Here is a 20,176-nt window from a genome sequence, read left to right on the forward strand (position 1 = left end):
AAGGGAGCCTTGACGTGGCCTGTGTCACGTGGTTACCACTCCCTCGGGGACCTTACTACACCTCATACAGGCATACCTCATTTTACTGTACTTTGCTTTATTGCATTTCACAGATAATCGGTGGTTTTTACAAATCGAAGGTTTGTGGCAACCCGGCGCCGAGCAAGTCTTATCAGCGCCAGGCTATTCTTCCAACAGCACATGCTCACTCCATGTTTCAGTGTCACATTTTGGTAATTCTCACATTTCCAACTTTTTCCTTACTATTACGTCTGTTCTAGTGCTCTGAGATCAGTGAGCTATGATACTACTGTTGTAATTGTTTTGGGGCACTATGAACCACACCCGGATAAGACAGCAAACTTGATCAGTGTTGTGCGTGTCCCAACTGCTCTCGTGTGTCTCCCTCTCCTCGGGTCTCCCTATTCCCTGAAACACAACAATATTGAAATTAGGCCAATTGATAACCTTATAGTGGCCTATAAAGTGTTCAAGAGAAAGCAAGAGCTGCTCGTCTCTCATTTTAAATCCAGAACTAGAATGATGATGGCGAAGGCATGTCCAAAACTGAGACAGGCCGAAAGCTAGGGCTCTTATGCCAGTTAAATATGTAAATGTAAAGGAAGAGTTCTTAAAGGAAATGAAATTGCTACGTCAGTGAAAACATGAATGATAGGAAAGTGGAACATCCTGATTGTTGATACGGAGAAAATATTAGTGGTCTGGATAGAAGATCAAACCAGCCACAACATTCCTTTCAGGCTAACCCGGAGCAAGGCCCTAACTCTCTTCAATTCTTTGAATGCTGAGAGAGGCGAGGGAGCGGCAGAAGAAAACTGTGAAGCTAGCAGAGGTTGGTTCATGAGGTTTAAGGAAAGAAGTATTCTCCATAACATAAAAGTGCAAGGTAAAGCAGCGAGTGCTGATGGAGAAGCTGCAGGAAGCTATCCAGAGGATCTAGCTGCACTCATTGATGAAGGTGGCTACATCAAACAGCTTCGCTGTAGGTGAAACGGCCTTCTATTGGAAGAAGATGCCATCTAGGACTTTCATAGCTGGAGAAGTCCATGCCTGGCTTCAGAGCTTCAAAGGACAGGCTGAGTCTTGTTAGTACAGCTTGTGACTTTAAGTTGAAGCCAGTGCTACTAAATACACTCTGCCTGTGCTCTATAAATGGAACAGCAAAGCCTGGATGACAGCACATCCATTTATACAGTTTATGGAATAGTTTAAACCCACTGTTGACACCTACTACTCAGAAAAAAGATTCCTTTCAAAATATTACTGCTCATTAGCAATGCATCTGGTCACCCAAGCAATGCACTCTGCTCTCATGGAGATATACAAGAAGATTAATGTTTTTCATGCCTGCAAATACAACTTCCATTCTGCAACCCAGGAGTCAAGGAGTAATTTTGACTTTCAAGTCTTACTACTTAATAAATACATTTCATAAAGCTACAGCTGCCATAGATGGTGATTCCTCTGATGGATCTGGGCAAAGTCAATTGAAAACCTTCTGGAAGGGAGTCACCACCCTAGATGCTGTTAAGAATACTCATGATTCGTGGGAGGAGGTCAAAATATCAAAATTAACAGGAGTTTGGAAGAAATTGATTCCAGCCCTCATGGATCACTTTGAAGGGTTCAAGACTTCAGTGGAAGAGGGAACTGCAGATGTGGTAGAAATAGCAAGAGAACTAGCATTAGAAGTAGAGCCTGGAGATGTGACCAAATTGCTGCAATTTGTTGATCAAACTTGATTGGGTGAGGAGTTGCTTCTTACAGGTGAGCAGAGAAAGTGGTTTCTTGAGATAGAATCTACTCCTGGTGAAGATGCTGTGAATATTGTTGAAATGACAACAAAGGACTAAGAATATTACATAACTTTACATTACATTACGTTACTTAGTTGATAAAGCAGCAGCAGGGTTTGAGAGGATTGACTCCAGTTTTGAAAAAAGTTCTACTCTGGGTAAAATGCTATCAAACAGCATCACATGCCATAGAGAAATCTTTCATGAAAGGAAGAATCAATTGGGCTGGGTGCACTGGCTCGTGCCTGTAATCCCAGCACTTTGGGAGGCCGAGGCGAGTGGATCACCTGAGTTCAGGAGTTCGAGACCAGCCTGGCCAATGTGGCAAAACCCCATCTCTACTAAAAAGCCAGGTGTGGTGGCAGATGCCTGTAATCCCAGCTACTTGGGAGCCTGAGGAGGCAGGAGAATCACTTGAACCCGGGAGGCAGAGGTTGCGGTGAGCCGAGATCACACCACTGTACTCCAGCCTGGGCAACAAGAGCGAAACTTGCATCTCACACACAAAAAAGAGTCAATCAATGTGGCAAACTTCATTATTGTCTTATTTTAAGAAACTACCACAGCCACCCCAGTCTTCATGACTCTGCCTCCTAATGTCCCTGGTTCTGGCCTGCTTCCTCTCCTGCCCCTTTCTATAGCTACCCTAGGCCCCCATGGGAGTCTCCATTTTGTCTGCTTTTCCATAGGGTCAGTGGGATTAACTCCCCTTTTAAAGACCTTAAAACCATGTTTTCACTTGAATTCAGACAATTTTAGGGGTTTCCAGAGATTCAGTCACCTTTTATTTGAGAACTTTTTTTAACCTCAAGGTAGCATTGTCATGGATTCTGTTGGCATCTGTGGGAGCTTAGGATTACAGATATTTGTGGGCACAACCTGCTGAATAGATATCTTGTTTCTCTGCCCTTTACTTTCTTAAAGCCCGAGTGACTTACGGGTATCTCAGATCACCACATCAAGTGATCAGCAAATACTTGTGCATCTTCTTTAATCGGTCCAGTAACAAATGTTTATCGTGTATTCATTCATTTGGGAGATAATCATTGAAAACGAAGCATTTGCTTAGGTACCTGGAGATACAGAGGTTAGCAGGATAGACACCGTTCCTGTTCTCATGAGTTTACAGGTTGCTGTCCAGCATATGGGGCAATATATAACATAGGGTTATAATTTAGGGTGGTGTGAAATTATGGAGGACTGGCCAAGGAATTTCGACTTGTTTGGATTGGAAACTAACTGCTAGAGGCTGGGCGCAGTGGCTCACACCTGTAATCCCAATACTTTGGGAGGCCAAGGTGGGTGGATAGCTTGAGGTCAGGAGTTCAAGACCAGCCTGGCCAACATGGCAAAACTCCATCTTTATTAAAAATAAGAAAATTAGCTGGGTATGGTGGTGCACGCCTGTAATCTCAGCTACTCAGGAGGTTGAGGCAGGAGAATTGCTTGAACCCGGGAGGCAGAGGTTACAGTGAGCCAAGATTGTGCCACTGCACCCCAGCCTGGGCGACAGAGTGAGATTCTGTCTCTAAAATAAATAAAATAAATAAACAAACAGTTGCTAGAGGTATAAGTGAAAAAAAAAAATCTCATTAGAATCAACAAATAATTATTGAGCAATAACAGCGCCTGGAAAGGAAGCAAAACTACAGTTGCTTGTTTTTATGACCTTAGGACCTAGCCATGACAACAAGGCATACACGTGTACACACACATAATAGCCCTTGGCAAGAGTCAAACATGCACGCAGAGAAGTGCCTTAGGAGCTGAGGGGCAAGATCGTTTAGTTCAGTTCAACACACATGAACTGAGTACCCATCATGTGTAAGCTGCTGTGTTGGGAGCTGGGGCTACAAACATGGATAAAATAGTCTCTGATAGTTAGGAGCTCATAACTTACCTTAAGTCACTTCATCTAGTATCTCAGATGCTATACAAAAGGAATACCATGTTGCAAAAGGGATCCTGAGGAGGAAGGTATTAACTTTGCCTGAGATGGAGGAAGAATGTCCAGAGGGCTTCCTGGAGGGGATGAGACCACTGGTTCAGGGTGTTGAAGGATCAGCCCTGTGGCAGGATACTTTTTCTGGTAGACAGGGAGAGGAAGGCATGGTCGGCAGAGGAACAGCTTGAGGCAAGGCATAGATACTTGAAATAGCTTTGTGATTAGGGGAGGTATAGTAGTAGGAAGCATTGAAGGGGTATGAGTGACAGTCTAAATTGTTTTAGGAATCACCCTGTTGGCAAGATTGGGAGGGGGAAGGCTGGATCCAAGTAGGATGCTATTGTAATATTCCAGGCAAAAGACCATGAGTATTTAAGGCTGTATGGTGAGAGGGGTCGCCGTCAACAGGACTTGGTGACTGACTGGTGGAAGGAGTGGGGAGAGCCAGAATTGAGTGTGAGGAACATGGGAGGAAGAATAAGCTCCCTGGGAAAAGGCTAAATGTCCAGTTGGGGCCATGTTGAGTTTGAGGACCCTGCAGGACATTCGGGTGGAAAAGTCCAGCTGCATCTGGAGAGGGAGAGTGTTTTGGAGCTGGAGAGGAGGTTAGGGAGTCATCAACATGCAAGGGGTGGTGAAACCATGGGAATGGATGAGGTCACTTCTAGAGAGGGCCTGTAGCCCAGGGAACTGTGGGCTGGACTGGGTGGTCAGGGAAGTTCCGAGGGAGCGTTGAAGGACTGGTGGGTTGGAATGCCTGGTCCTCCATGCATATAAGGAAAGCTCAGTACACATCAAACCAAGTAAGAGGGTTCGGGGAGGGAAGTGTCGAAATGAATCCAACTCTGTAAAATATTTGAAGAGATTTATTCTGAGCCAAATATGAGTGACCACGGCCCGTGACACAGCCCTCAGGAGGTCCCAAGAATATGTGCTCCAGGTGGTCGGGGTACAGCTTGGTTTTATATATTTTAGGGAGGCATGAGACGTCATGAAATTGCCAGGCAATTTCAAGGTATGGCAAGGAAATGTATTTTGGGGTTAAATATTTTTTCCTTATCTCATAATATTATGCCAGAGTCAGATTGAAAAGTAAGTCACCATATATAGGGTCAAATGAAACCCACCTGATGAGAATTTACGGTTTGTAGGGCATGACTCCCTACACCCCTGTGTAGGAATTTGGGCAAGATAAAAAATCAGAGCTTAGTCCTCAGAAGTTAGCAAGTGTATGAAACCAGGTTATGGGGAGCCTTCTATTGGGGCTAAGGAGGATATCACATCCTTTCTGAAACTGTGACTGAATGTTGAGTGAACTCATGTTTGGGGGTGGTTGATTTGGTGATGGGGTACAGAATAGATGGGGAGACCAGAGGCAGGTGGACTGGCCTGGGTGGCTGTTGTGGAATGCCATCTGTAAGGTGATAGGGGCTTGGATGCAGCAGGAATGGAAATGAGGGGTAAACAGGAGACCCAGTTGGAGACGCCTCCAGAAGCTATGTCCGGAGCTTGCAGTTACTGAAAGGCATTTTGCACGGTGGGGACTGGGATGCGGGTGGTAGATGGGGCTGTGCGTGCAAGGGATTATGTCTTGTTTGATCCTCATCTGTGGCACCTGAAACACAGTTTGCACTCTCGGTCAGTATTTGTTGAGGCAGTGTATACAAGGTGGTCCTGTTGACAGAAGGGGAAGTCTTAAGAACCACTGATGTGGGAAGGTGCTGAGCTTCATGAAGTTTGAGTATAGTGGTGCACCCAAGTGGAGATGCCCAACAAAGCGATAAGCCAGGGGGGACCCAGCTAGAGCTGTGGATGGCTTCAGTTCAGTATTTAGGAGCTGAGTAGTACAGGAGGAATAAAGATGAGCAGATACCTTAAAGGCTATGGAAAGAGGTACAAGAAAAATGTGCCAATCACCGTAATATGAGGCAGAACATGTTAAATGTTAAGAAAAAAATGGTCACAAAGTGTTACAAAGATTCAGAAATAAGAAATCCCATCTGGTTGAGGGGAGATCAGGAAAGCATCCTTTGAGGAGGTGGCATTTTGATGGGCAGAGGAAGGCAAGAGGAGGTAGAGGGCCGGGCCAAGGGTGCACAGGTGGGCATGCCTGGATGCCAGCTCACCCTGGCGAGCTCAGATGAGCAGCCTTTTTAGGAGACGTTATGAAGTGGAAGTGGAAGATGAACTGAGTGGGGAAAATGAAAAGGGGATCTTGGGATGAGGGTCTTACTCTTTCCCGGCTGCCACGGGATTAGGAGCTCCTTATCTGCCATGCTCCTTAAAACGAGACTGTCTTTGGGGAAGGAAAGAAGACAGCGCTTTTTGCTGTGGCTTCCTTACCCTTGGCCCTCAGGCTCAGCCCGCTCTGCCTGACTCCTGGAGTGTGTGGAGAGGCTGTGAAGTCTCACTGTCCCGGAGATAACCCAGGGCAGGCGTTGTAGGAACTTTCCTTAACAAAGAAACCACATGGTTCTTTAAGGTCACAGGATTTTCAGGGAGAACTTCAGGGATAGAAGGAAGAGGAGGGAATGAAGTCATTTTACAGTGTTTATTTGCATATATTATAGAAGACATCTCAGACATATTAAAGATGAGAAACAGAAGGCTACTGTAGTCTGAGTACATCCTGTATTCCTTAGAAACAAATGTGCAGACATCTCAAATCCAGACATGGGTATACGTTTTAGACTAGAGAAATAGAAATTCTAGACCTTGTACATTGCTCAGAGGATTAAAAAGGATGGGTATATGATGACCATGGAGGAGAGAAGGATAGCTGTGTTTTGTGGTTTAGAAGATTGTCTCTTTAGAGCTTTGAGAGCCTTCATTGATGGATAAACTAGGCCTTGAACACACTGGTTATTACATGTTAATGTGACAGATTGTGGTTGCAACCTTGCTCCAGAGTAACATGCAAATACTAGTTTTCAGAACACCTGAGCTTGTGGCCTTGAGCCTAACACAGCTGAGAGTAGCCTCCAAGTCCAGGCTGACTCAATTCAGTTTGTCTGTTTCAGAGGATTAAGTCCTTCTCTGTATACAGTTGAGAATTTCTCCCTCACATAGATGAAAGACATTTAGTAAGTATGTCATGTATGCTTTCAATTAATTACCAATTTATTCGTTCAAAAACATGTATGAAGTACCTAGCGTACCTAGCCAGCTAACCGCCTCTGGCGCTTGTTGAGCATTTCTGTATACCAGGCACATATCTTACAAGAGCTTGCAGTAGATCAGCTTATTTAATCTTCCAACAACCCTGTAACGTGGACATTTTTATTCTCCCCATTTTACAGATGAAGAAACTGAGACAGAGAGAGGTTAGGTGGCTTGCCTGAGGTTACCTGGTTGGGAAGTAGTGGTTCTGAGATTGGAACCCTGGCAGAGCTCATGCTGAGCCGTTAAGTTTTAACTGTTAGGCCAGATGGCCTGGCATGCTTGTGAAATTGCCTTGGACTAGAACAAATGGGAAGCTTATTCAAAACATGTATTTATTCTAGTAACCTCATAGGTCATTGAGTATGTAGGAAATGCCATGGAACCAACGACTCAAATAATTTGGTATAAATGTGTTTACATTTCAGCAGCTTCACAGTTTGAGGAACTTTGGATGTTTGTCTCCATTCTGCTGAACAGAGCAGACCTTTCAATTTAGGTTTAAGCCAAATGCTGTTGGTAATTAATGACGCCACGGAGGCCAATTCTAGGAAAAAATAACACTTTAGCATCCAGCATGGTGCAATCTGAAAGGCTGGCACCTTTGCTGTGGTTCTTCTTACACAAAGCACCTTATTGACATCACAAAACCACTGAGGGACTCCTTCTAGTCTCCAAAGGTACAAAATCACCCTGGGCCGGGGAGTTCTCCACTGAGAATAAAAGCCATGCAGAAAGCAGCTGGGCGGGTGTTTCTTCTGCCCTCCAGCTGGCCTGCAGGCGAGGACTCCTGCTGCATGTGTGCAAGCAAATGCAGTCCTTGGAACTCTCCTGGGAAACCCAGGGTTTTGGCTTTACACCCAATCTGACAAGAAAGGGCCCTCCCTGCCCCCACCCAAACCATTGCCAGGGCAATGAATTCTCATCGACCCCACATCCAGATGGAATCTGGAAAACCCGGCTCAGAGCTTCTAAAGAGGCTACTGCAGGGTATTTTAACAGCAAATCCCAAATCCTTAGCAGCTGTTGATATGGAGACCATTTAAAAACGTGTGTTTGTAACCCAAGTAATAGATGTCCACTGTAGAAAAACAGGAAAATACAGATAAGAAGAACTAAAGCCCCTTTATTGGATCCCATTTTGTTTGTATACTAATTCTTCTTGTTTAATCTGGGAAGGGGAACAAGTTGAACAAACCATTCGGATGAAAGTTGATACAAACTTGAATTTTCCACCATGTTTAGGGAAGGTAATGTGTCAATACCTTTTTCCTTTATGAAAGTGTTAATAAAATTAGCATTGAAGAAAATTAGCCAGCTGGCCTGGTGGTTTATGCCTGTAATCCCAGCACTTTTGGAGGCCGAGGTGGGCAGATTATTTGGAGTTCGAGACCAGCCTGGCCAACATAATGAAACCTCTTCTCTACTAAAAATACAAAAATTAGTCGGTGTGGTGGTGGATGCCTGTAATCCCAGCTGCTCGGGAGGCTGAGGCAGGAGAGTTGCTCAAACCAGGAAGTGGAGGTTATAGTGAACCAAGATCGCACCATTGCACTCCAGCCTGGGCAACAGAGCGAGACTGTCTCAAAAAGAAAAGAAAATTAAAATTAAACTGTTCACAGTCCCACAGAAATAACGTTGCCAGTTTTCCTGAGATGGTAAGGTCATTTCCTGGTCCATGCCTGGCCTACCTAACCTTTCTCTGCTGCTCTGTTGATCACGGCCTGAGTCAGGTGAACCTATATGAAGAAGTCTGTTTGCTTTATTTCCCAGACACCAAATGGATTGCTTCTGACTCCGAGTCCGCTGCTCTCCAGCATACATTTCTGGAGCAGCCTTAGTCCAGTTGCTCCACTGAGTCCTGCCAGGCTGCAAGGGCCAAGCACGCTGTTCCAGGTGAGCGTTTGGAAATGAACTTTTAAACATTACACTTCTGAGGGATGGTTTTTTCTCTAAATCCTGCAGAGGTAACGGTGAGTTTTGCCCAGTGTTGGGTTAAAATGTTAAGTGCCCAGAGGGTCCAGAGGGGGTTCATGTTAATGGGGTTGCACGTCCTTCAGAGGCAGACGCTTTCATTGAGGTAGAAATGGCATACTCATGCCAGACACCCATACGTGGAACAATTAAGTTCTTGAAGTGTGTTGCATATTTTCATTTGTCTATGAAAACAGGAAATTTATTAAGGAAAAGGCAAAACTTTAAAAATCATTCTTTAGGCCATCGTGATGGCTCACACCTGTAATCCCAGCACTTTGGGAGGCTGAGGGTGGGAGGATTGTTTGAGACCAGCCTGGGCAACACAGTGAGACCCCATCTCTATTTAAAATAAAATGAAAATAAAAATTATTTATAAAAGTCCACACAAGATTTTAAAATATTAATCCTCCTAAATAGCAGCTCATTTGACATACAGTGAAAATAAAAATAGTGAACAATTTCCCCATCCTGGGATAGAAAAATTACTTGCATCATTTTATGAATCATCATTAAGCTCCTTGTTCTGTAATGAAAAAGGAAAATCCAGGGCATTTGGTTAAAAAATAATGAAGACTTAGCTGCTTTATCTTACAGAACTCTCCATACTAGGCAGCACCTTCATTATTCATTCACACACTAGAATCTTGCAGGACCGTCACTTGCTATCATGGAGAAATCAGTATTTCCTCCTTGAGACCCACAGATCATTATTCACTGACTAAGGTGTTACTGTTTGAATATGTTGAGTATAGGTGGAAAGGATCCTAGGGACAGGACTGAAGAAAAGGTGGACCCAGTGCAAACTCCCTCTTTCCCTAATTCTAGCTTTTCTCATCATCCCTGTCTGTATCCTGTGCCCCACAGTGTGGCTTACCCCGAGTTAGTTGCAGCTCTTTGGGTACCATTGCATCTAGCACGTGGCACTTTGTATTATGATTGCCTGTTGATGTGGCAATCTTTCCCACTAAACTATGGGCCCTCGAGACCAGAATGGAATCCTGTTCACTGTGGTGTCCCCAGCATCTGGCACATGGCTTGGTGTACAAGTGAGGCTCAGTAATTATTGACTGTCTAAATGAATTCACAAAGAGAAGTCTGAGAAAGGTAAGTACAAGCCTTCACGATCATCTGAGCTGGTCATTTTGCTTGTCAAGGTTAGTGTTTGCTGAGTACCTCCTCTGTGCCAGGAGCTGTACATGCTGGGATTTAGGGTCTCTTCATAAGGGTAGAGCTAAAGAGGTTTTGATTGCCATCTTCTTTGGTTTCCTAGTGGGGTTGGGGTAGGGTGTCATGAAGTGACCCTATGCTTGGAGTAATTGGGTTTCTGTCTCTTTCCCAGCCCTTATTCCCGTCACAAGAAATTGAGCTATAGTCATGTTGATTTTTAGCAGTTTCAGCTCGGGTAGGAAAAGAGAAACTAGAAATAGTAAGCAAAAAGCAATGAGCAAATGTTGTATTAGGAAAGTTTAAAATCAGGAATACTAATCTTTTGGTGGGGAGATAAAAACACCTCATTTCCTGAAAGTCTTAAGATTAGAGCAGCAGAATTCTAAAATTAATAGAATAAAAAGAAATGGTTTGGTTACAGTAAACTCCATGGCAGTAGGGATTGTTAATACTATAATCCTAGAATCTAACACAGAGCTTCTGTAGAGTTCAGTAGGTATTTGTGAATAATTAAGTGGCCTCTCATTTCTCTCCTTACTGGGAATTCTGCCACCTGATTGGTACAGGCCTTGGCAACCCCCTAGGAAAGCAATGGAGCACTATTGGCTGGGGGTTCTTTGGGATCCCTTGTCTTAGATACCTTTTCCAGCCCAGCATTCCCAACAGTAAATGATGGTTCATGTCTACAGTGATTCGACACGTTATCAGAATCTCTGGGAGTTGGGATACGTGCACACCCTCGTTTCTTCAGTTCTCAGTAACTACTGTAGACGAATGGTTCTCAAAGTTAGCACTCACTCTCCTAGAGGGTGAGTTAACGTAAAGATTGCAGGGCCCCACTCCCAGAGTTTCTGATTCAGTAGGTCTGGGATAGGGCCTGATAAAAACATTTTTTTGAGACAGAGTCTCACTCTGTTGCCCAGGCTGGAGTGCAGTGGTGTGATCTCTGCTCACTGCAATTTCCACCTCCTGGGTTCAAGTGATTCTCCTGCTTCAGCATCCCAAGTAGCTAGGACTACAGGCATGCACCACCACACCCTGTTAAGTTTTGTATTTTTGGTAGAGATGGGGTTTTGCCATGTTGGCCAGGCTGGTCCCAAACTCCTGACCTCAAGTTGATCCACCTGCCTTGGTCTCCCAAATTACTGGGATTACAGGCGTAAGCCATCGTGCCTGGCCCAAAAACTTTTTTCATGTTCCTAGTGATATACTACGCAGTCCAGGAACCAATTTGAGAAGCACTGCAGACCAGAGGTTCCTAGTTTATATTTAGAATTCTGCATCAGAAATTACTGCATTTAAAGGCTACCTGCTTAGAGTTTTTATTTCACCAGGTGGACCTGTTCTCTTTTCTGAAGCCATTCAGAATACAGCCCTAAAAAAAAAGAAAGACAAGCTGGTATTCTGGATGGCTGACAGGTTGTATGACTTTGGGCTTTCTGTTTGTGGCTGGACCGATGAGACTAAGGAAAAACAACTTTTTGCCTTTTAAATTATTATTACTCTTCCCGTGAAAAGAGCAATTGAGTGTGGCAAAAGTAGAAAATAGCAATTTCGAGAATGGTAAACAACAAAATATGGTAGAGGAATAATACTTTCTGATTTTTAAAACTAGACAATATAATTGATACATACTGAGAATTCAGATTACTATCAGTGGTGTCTTATTTTTTTAAGAACTTTTTTTTTTTTTTTTTTTTTAAGTTTAGAGACGGGGTCTCAATATGTTGTCCAGGCTGGTCTTGAACTCCTGGGTTCAACTCCACTTCAGCCTCTGGAGTAGCTGGGACTACAGGTGTACCACCACACTGGCCAACATCCCTTTTAAACTGATGAAAATAATTTTCTTTCAAAATAACAACAAACCTCTTTCATGTATGCTATAGATGTAATGAAGGAAGACAAAAAATACACTTGGCTTATACATTTGAAGTGACGCTGGCCAGTTTCCTATTATCATGATTGGAAAGGGTTGATCAGAATCCTCAGGGTAATAGTTGAAGAGCTGAAGCATTTTTGTACAGAAGGCCCCTAATATGATTACTATAGCAGGTTATAGCAGATATTAAAGAATTCCAAGGAAGGAGAGAGAAGACACCTTTCTGGAAGAGGTATGCTTTATAATTGAAAATGTTTAGGTAAGGAGAGAGGCACCAAAGACATTGTGCTAAATGTAAACAAAGAACCTTGATTTATAAAGTGAACTCAGTTTTTCTTGGACAGTTTAGTATTTTCTTGTCTAAGGACGTCTGTTCCATGACTTTTGAAATAGATTTTGTTCCAATGTGGAATATGCCTAGTAGGAATAGGTATGTCTTAAAACAAGGTAGAGCTAATGAAGTTTTCAATTAAGAATGTGTGCTGTAATTTTTAGTTCAACAAATCTAACCCAGCAAATATTTGCAATGCTCTGCGACAAGGATTGTAGGGACATAGAATATGTGAATAATGGATGAGTAAACAAAGTGCTGCAGAAAGTAAGGGGCAGACACGCTCTTTCCAGCTGGAGACTGGACAGGTTCCAAGCAAGCAGTGGCGCCTGAGCTGGGAGGAAGGGACAGGATTTCGATCGAGTACATTTAGATGAATAGAGCCGAATGACTGGGACATGAAAGTCTGTTTAGGAAGGGACCAGGTGAGAGGAGATAAGGTAGGAAACGCAGCTGGGGGCCTTGATTATAGGCTTAGGAGTTTCTCCCTTTATCTGTTAAATGTTTAGGCTGTTTAAGCTGGAGGTAGGAGGATGAGATCTCTGTTTTAGAGAACAATCACTGATATTAGTGTGGAGGAAGAACTGAAGAGAAAGTGGAAGGAACAGTAAGATAAGAGGAAATTATTATTTTTATTTTTTGAGACGAGCTCGCTATGTTGCCCAAGGTGGAGTGCAGTGGCACAATCTTGGCCTACTGCAACCTCTGCCTCCTGGGCTCAAACAATCCTCTCACCTCAGCCTCTCAAGTAGCTGGGACTACCGGCATATACCACCAAGCCCGGCTAATTTTTAAAATTTTTTTGTAGAAACGAGGTCTTGCTATATTGCTCAGGCTAGTTTTGAACTCTGGGGCTCAAGCAATCCTCCTGCCGTAGCTTCCCGAAGGACTAGGATTACAGGTGTGAACGACCATACCTGGCCAGAGGAAATGATACTACAGATATTGAAGGGAGAATCACTCTTTGAGATTAGAACACTGGACACAGGATGTAATTAGAAGATATTTTAGAGGTGAGCTCAAGCGAGGCAGACTTTGAGATGGGTCTGAGTAGTAAGTAGGTAGTGAAAATTAAGAAGAGGCAAAGATTACTAAGTGATTAACATACTGGAAATGCTGTTAAATAACAATAGTTAAGGCCGGGCATGGTGGTTCACGCCTGTAATCCCATCACTTTGGGAGGGTGACATGGGTGGATCACTTGAGCCCGAGTTCAAGACCATCAGGGGCAACACAGCAAGACCCTGTCTCTACAAAAAAAAAATACAAAACTTGGGACATGTGTGCTGGCATGTGTGCCTGTGGTCCCAGCTACTAGGGAGGCTGAGGTGGCAGCATTGTTTGAGCCCTGGAGATTGAGGCTGCAGTGAGCCATGAGCACGCCACTGCACTCAAACCGGGGCGACAGTGAGCCTGTCTGAAAAAAAATAAATAAATAAATAACAAGAGTTAACATTTGTTGATGATTGATGACTTACTGTGTGCAAGACATTGTTCTTAGCACTTTTGGGGCCTTCTCATTTAATACTGCCAGTAATTCTGTTTTAAGAAAGATAAGAAACTAAGGCACAGGGATATTGGCTAGTTTATTCAAGATAACACACTAGTAAGTGGTGGAGCCCTGACTCAAGTTTAAGTTTGTGGTCTCAGCCACCATTCTCACTGACTTGGAGTGAGCAATGGAAGAAGAGCAGGTTTTGTGGGAAAGAGGCATTGGTTGGAGATGTCTAAAATGGAAATTGTTGTCAAGTCCAAGCATGGTACTGGAGAACAGGTGGCTGGGGACAAAAGTTTGGGAAATGTTGCAGTTTAAAACAGGCGAGTGTCATGGGAGAAGAGCCTAATAAAGATGACTAAAAAACATGTCAGAAAAGCCAGGCTAATCAAGAGAAACTATGTCCATTGAGTATACAAAAATAATAAGGGCAGAAATCAGCAATTTATTTTGCAAAACAGATGAACAATACCAAAACTGATTCTCTTGAAAACACCAATAAGGTAGACTAAAGAGAGAGAAGATGCAAATAAACGAAAAGAATGAAACTGCAGGCCAGGCACCCTGGCTCACATCTGCAATCCTAGCACTTTGGGAGGCCGAGGCACGCCAGTTGCTTGAGCTCAGGAGTTCGAGACCAGCTTGGGCAACACGGTGAAACCTCATCTTTACCAAAAATACAAAAATAGCTGGGCATGGTGGCGTTCACCTGTAGTCCCAGCTACTTGGGAGGCTAAAGTGGGAGGATGGCTGGGAGGTGGAGGTTGCAGTGAGCCAATATTGTGTCACTACGCTCCAGCCTGGGTGACAGAGCCAGACCCTATTTCTAAATAAAGTAAAATAAATAAAAGCATGCAAATTTAAAATCTGCTCATCTTCCAATGGTCACTCTAACTCAGTAGAGTGGTTAGTAGCACAGACCTTTTTAAACAAGAGTATAAACTGTATGTGCATAGATTTGATAATACAGTTGAAGTGGATAAAATTCTAGAAAAAATTAAAATTCCAAAGTTCCAGAAAAGGAAGAAAAACCTTGAATATGCCAATAACCATTAAAGAAATTAAAACAGTAATTAAAGATACCCTGTAACTCCTACCGAAATAAAAAGTTACGCAATGTTAGTACTGAAAGATTTGTTTAAAACTTGACTGTGTTGCTTATTAGCTGTGTAACCTTTAGCCAACAGAACTTATTTGAAATCTGTTTTCTCATCTGTAAAATGGGGACAAAACTTATGTTACAGCTCCTAGATATCAAATGAAATGACAAGCCTTGACACAAGTTACTGAAATAGTTTAAAAACTGCAAAAACATATTTACTTAAATATAAGTGTTTGTTGTACTGCTAACATGTGCCAGGCTCCGTAATTTGATATTTGGCGCTGAAGTTTAATATTTAACTTACCTGGACTAAATAGGAAATAAGCTAGAAAAGACAGCCCAGGAGATCTTTTTGGCACATCCTAAACAATGAAAATCTAGTTGCAAGTAGTATTTGTTTCAGACCTGAAACTCATTATCAGAGCATATACTACCATCCTACTATTTATCATCTTAGTTAACAATGCAGAAATTAATTTTACTCTTTGTCACTTATGAGTGATCTAAGTGTGATATTTTAATTAGAAAGAATACCTTCTTAGCTCCAAAATAATCTATTTGAAATCTTTTAAGATTAAATACATTTCTTATTTTAGAAGAATAAATGCTGCAAGAATCATCTTTGTAGTACCCTGAAAAACTGATGCCAAATTTCAAAATATAGTATTAGAAATTACTGAGTCACATATAAAGAAAGAGTCTATGGTTTTCAAAACATTATTTTCATATTTAATATTAAACGTTCTTTTAATATTTGTAGCATTATCAGCATCCTGAGTAGCTTAGAACTTTTAAAAAATAGTTATAAGATGCTTTAGCAACATATAAATTATATATTTTTTCCGAGTAGCCTGTGCATATAGAATTAGGGACATTTTGTGGGCCTTATCCTTTGTTTGCTCTATGTAATCTTGATCTCATTGTCATCTTCCCATTATTCTGTAAAAAACACTGGCAAATAATCTCTATCACAGGGGTGATGAGAAGTGGACTGCTATGGATTGTATGGGAATATAAAGAACCTAAGTTCTTTGCAATGGATTTGCAGTAATTATTGTAAAAATCTTTTGTCCCCTACAGTTCCCCACACTGCTTAATGGCCACATGCCAGTGCCAATCCCCAGTCTGGACAGAGCTGCTTCTCCAGTACTGCTTTCTTCGAGCTCTCAGAAATCCTGATGACGTCTGGCGACAATTAAGGACTCATTAACTGATGAAACAAATTTGTCCCCATGGGCTAGTTTACCTGTGTCATGAGAAGGACATTGTGAAACTCTGTTAATTTGGTTTGCACTTTTCATAACATGGATAGTCTAGATTTATGTTAGCATTTTAAAAACTGTTTTTGATATATTCAAGTATATATGAAAATCTTTTGCATTAAGTGAATTTTAATGTTTTTGTTTTTATATCCTTTTAGCTCTTAAGTGTTGAACACTGTTGACAGTGAAGAACTTTTCTTAATGGTTTTCAGTATAACTAATAAGGATGTGAAGCTTTTTTTCTCTTTAGTTCTGCGTATGCTACACTGTGTGCTTATATAGACTATAACCAGCTGTGCCTTCCTTTGCATTTAATGTAAATGATTTATATGTTTTTTAGTATTAAGAGGAAATGTTTGAAAGATGAAAATTAGTATCAAACAGCTCTCTAGTAGAATTTCATTATTTTTCCCAGTGGGCAATATGAAAGCATATTCATATCACATTTTCTTTTTTACTTTTAATTGTATTAAGAATTGCCTTAGAACCTCTTTTGAACTGAAATTCAGTAAATGTCCAAGTAATGTTTTTATAATAAACTAAGCCATATTTAGACAATAAACATTGATAAAAGAAAATGTTCTAAAGTGCATTTTCAAAAGAATGAACTTTGAAAGGCTAGCCTCCTTAGCTGTTTACAGTATCTTTCAGATGCCTCCCAGACAAAAATCTGAGATGGAAAAGCTACATCATCAAGTTCATGCTATTCCAGGCCTGAGAGTATCTCTTAGGTTAGCATATTCTTATTTCAAAAAATTAGCCCTAGTTTTCTCAGTTTGCCATAGAGAATCCCGACTATCTGATATATTTACTGTGTCAGTATAAATCGGGATTCCCCTGGAACTATAATTAACATTTAAAAATCTAATGCTTTGGAAGCAGCTCACAGACTGGTGATGAACCCAAACAACAAAGAAATAATTTTTTAACACTAGGTATCTTCATCAGTATAGGCAGGTATTCACAATTTTTGATGGATCAAAAACTTGCTGTAATACAGAGAACTGGAGGTACTAAAGGCCTTGCTTGTCGAAATTGAGAGAGGATACACTGCTTTATATATTACTAAAGTTACGGGGAGAATGAAGGAAATCTGACAGATGAAAAATTCTACAGGAACCTCATCATCGTGGAACTGAACTGATAACAACTTAGAACACTCCAGTAAGTTCTTTTGTGTAATGTAATTTGTAGTAGTGATAATACAGACCTATTTTCTGTTCCATCAGAAAATCAGCAGGCACCAGTCCAAAGGTACCACACCTGTACATGAAGGAAAGTTCTAATACCAAGAAAACGGAAAAGCACCAAGCTTTAAATTCAAGATTAATTATAATTCTTAACTATAAGTGATAAAAACTAACTTGAAATGTGACTAAATGATCCAAACTGGGCATTAAGTCGCAGGATTATGAGAAAGGATTAAAAAACGAGGTTTGAGAAAACATACTTATTGAATTTTCAGGAAAAAAATCTAGAATATTGCTTTGAGGTTTCTCAATTGGAATTGAGCATCTCTGCATGTGGGGATGTGGGCCCTTATCAAAGGATAAAAATCCAAACACTGTTATTACGCCTCCTTGACTGTAATGACACTGGTTCCAAAATCCACCAATAGACACTACTGTCCCCCCACCCCATAGGCTAATAATAATTCTGTACCAGAATAAAAGGAGCTGGTCCAGGGAACTGATATTTACTGAGAAGGGGCCTTTGAGAATGCTTCCCACCACCTGTTTCCAGCTCAAGACAGGTGCACAGAAGAAGCTGGGAGTTGCCTAAGGCTGCACAGCTCACTGAAGGTAGAACAATGATTGGTGCTCAGTCCAATTCTGTTTCCCCCATGCCTAGCTGTAAGTAATTACTGGTTCAAAACTATGTGTTATTAGTAAAACAAAACAGATAAAGACAGGGCATTTAAAATTGTGTTGTCAGGTAAGAGAACACATCCAAAATGCATGATTCTTACAGACAGACAAACTAAAGGAAGTTAATACGCAAAAATCTCAACCTAAAATACTATTTTTAGTATACTTGTTTATGTAAATGCTGATTGGAAATATTTAAATAACTATAGATCTGATTCTTTTCCTTCGGAAATTGGGATAAATGTATGCTGTAGATCCATTTATTACAAATGCAAAAATACCAGTTTTTTGATGGATGAAAATACTCCTGTAACACAAATAGAGAACTGAAGGAACTGAAGAATAACTCGTATAGCTCTGCCTCATTCTGTGTGTGTGTGTTTTAGCAGAAGTATTTTACTCAGAAAATAGGTTTCAAAGAACATTAATGACTTTCTTTTCCTTTTTATGTCTGCTTAATCAGTGTTAAACTGCTATGGGAAAAGTTTTATAGAACTATATAACCTGAATGTTGGTCTCTTTGTACACATCTTTTCTATGACTGCAGATCTTCATTCACTTTCATATATGTATCATTTTTACTGTCGTATTATTTTTGTTCAATAAAAACTTTGTGATAAAACGTGTTTAGAGGTAACTGGATTGGGTTACTTCCATTTGCTTGGGGTGACCCAAACCACTTTTCCATATGGATACAAGTTAGAAAATGAGTCTTGTCACCTACCCTTAAAGACAGCACGTCAAAAAAAAAAAAAAAAAAAAAAAAAGTGCTTTAAATACATGTTTAAAGAAATAAATGTAATTATTGAGGTTAACTTGTGGGAGAATGGAATGGGATTGAAAAGCCAGACCCCTGATTTAAATAAGTTCTATCAACTACTCTGTATTGAGGAGGAAGAAGTGAGAAGGTAGGGAAAAATCAAATCTACCATTTATTCTTTTAGCCTTTTGTTGATTCAGGAGATGTGAACTGCTAGGCTTGGTGATAAAGGTTATTATTTCTCTCGGTCTCAATTCCAGGCTGACCTGGCTCTGGTTTTCATGGGTGCTTCAAAGCAGTCTCCACTTTGGGTTTGATATAGGGAGACTGGTGTGAGGGGAGGGGAGGGGATGCAGGGAGAATCACTGGATTAATGCAGTCCCTGAACAACACGTTCATTAACGTTCATTATCACTAGTATGCCAAAAGGCCACAGATAACTCATAACTGCGTATGGTATAACAGGTGGTGGTAGGAAATCATTCGCTTACTGAAGAAACATTTAAAAATCAACTATGTTCCAGGGGCCATTTTAGAAATGGGAGATGGAAACCTGATCCCTGTTCTCAAAAAGGTAATAGATTTGCTTGGTTCTGTTTATACATAAGAATTCAACTGGCTGGGTGTGGTGGCTCATGCCTGTAATCCCAGCACTTTGGGAGGCCAAGGCGAGTGGATCACCTGAGGTCAGGAGTTCAAGACCAGCCTGGCCAACATGGTGAAACCCCATCTCTACTAAAAATGCAAAAATTAGTTGGGCGTGGTGGCAGGCGCCTGTAATCCCAGCTACTCGAGAGGCTGAGGCAGGATAATCGCTTGAATCTGGGAGGTGGAGGTTGCAGTGAGCCGAGATTGCGCCACTGCACTTCAGCCTGGGTGATAAGAGCAAAACTACATCTCTTAAAAAAACAAAAAAGAATTCAACCAAATCAGTTTTGTAAAATGCCCTTTTATGCTTAAATACCCACAGGGATCTGCCCTGCCAGTTCATGTTACCCGGGATTATATGACCCTGCCTAAAGGACTGGCACTGAAGAATACACTATGTTTAGTTACCCTCTCTCAGGTGAGTCAGGTCTCTAAAACATGTTTTTATGTCATTGCTGGATGGCATAATTTCAGTTAATGATAGCAACCATTTGTAAGGTTGTTGTCATGCCAGGCATTGTTCTAAGCAGGTTACACATATTCGTTCAGTTTTCCTAATAAACCTATGAGGGAAGTACTATTACATACCATTTTACAGATGAGGAAATTGAAGGCTAGAGTGATTAAGGAACTGGCTCAAAGTCACAGAATTGGCCAGATTTCAAACTGAACATTTTCATTGACAGGCCATCACACATGATCTACAGGACTTCCAACGAATGTAAATTAGCAATTTACATCTTCACATAGAACAGTACCTGGTGCA

At 41.5% G+C, this 20,176-nt stretch overlaps 1 protein-coding gene across 1 annotated transcript in view; it reads left to right on the forward strand.

Annotated features, from left to right (window-relative positions):
* The window catches only part of ELK3 (ETS transcription factor ELK3), a 76,051-nt gene extending 57,412 nt beyond the window's left edge, over nucleotides 1–18,639 (forward strand). The window contains exons 4-5 of the mRNA XM_023231432.2: nucleotides 8,695–8,817; nucleotides 15,953–18,639. Coding sequence (XP_023087200.1) covers nucleotides 8,695–8,817; nucleotides 15,953–16,051 — 222 coding nt within the window. The 3' untranslated portion in view covers nucleotides 16,052–18,639. The remainder of the gene's footprint in view (nucleotides 1–8,694; nucleotides 8,818–15,952) is intronic.
* The last annotated feature ends 1,537 nt before the right edge of the window (nucleotides 18,640–20,176 follow it).

This window comes from Piliocolobus tephrosceles, chromosome 10, assembly GCF_002776525.5.
Source record: "Piliocolobus tephrosceles isolate RC106 chromosome 10, ASM277652v3, whole genome shotgun sequence".
Lineage (NCBI taxonomy): Eukaryota > Metazoa > Chordata > Mammalia > Primates > Cercopithecidae > Piliocolobus > Piliocolobus tephrosceles.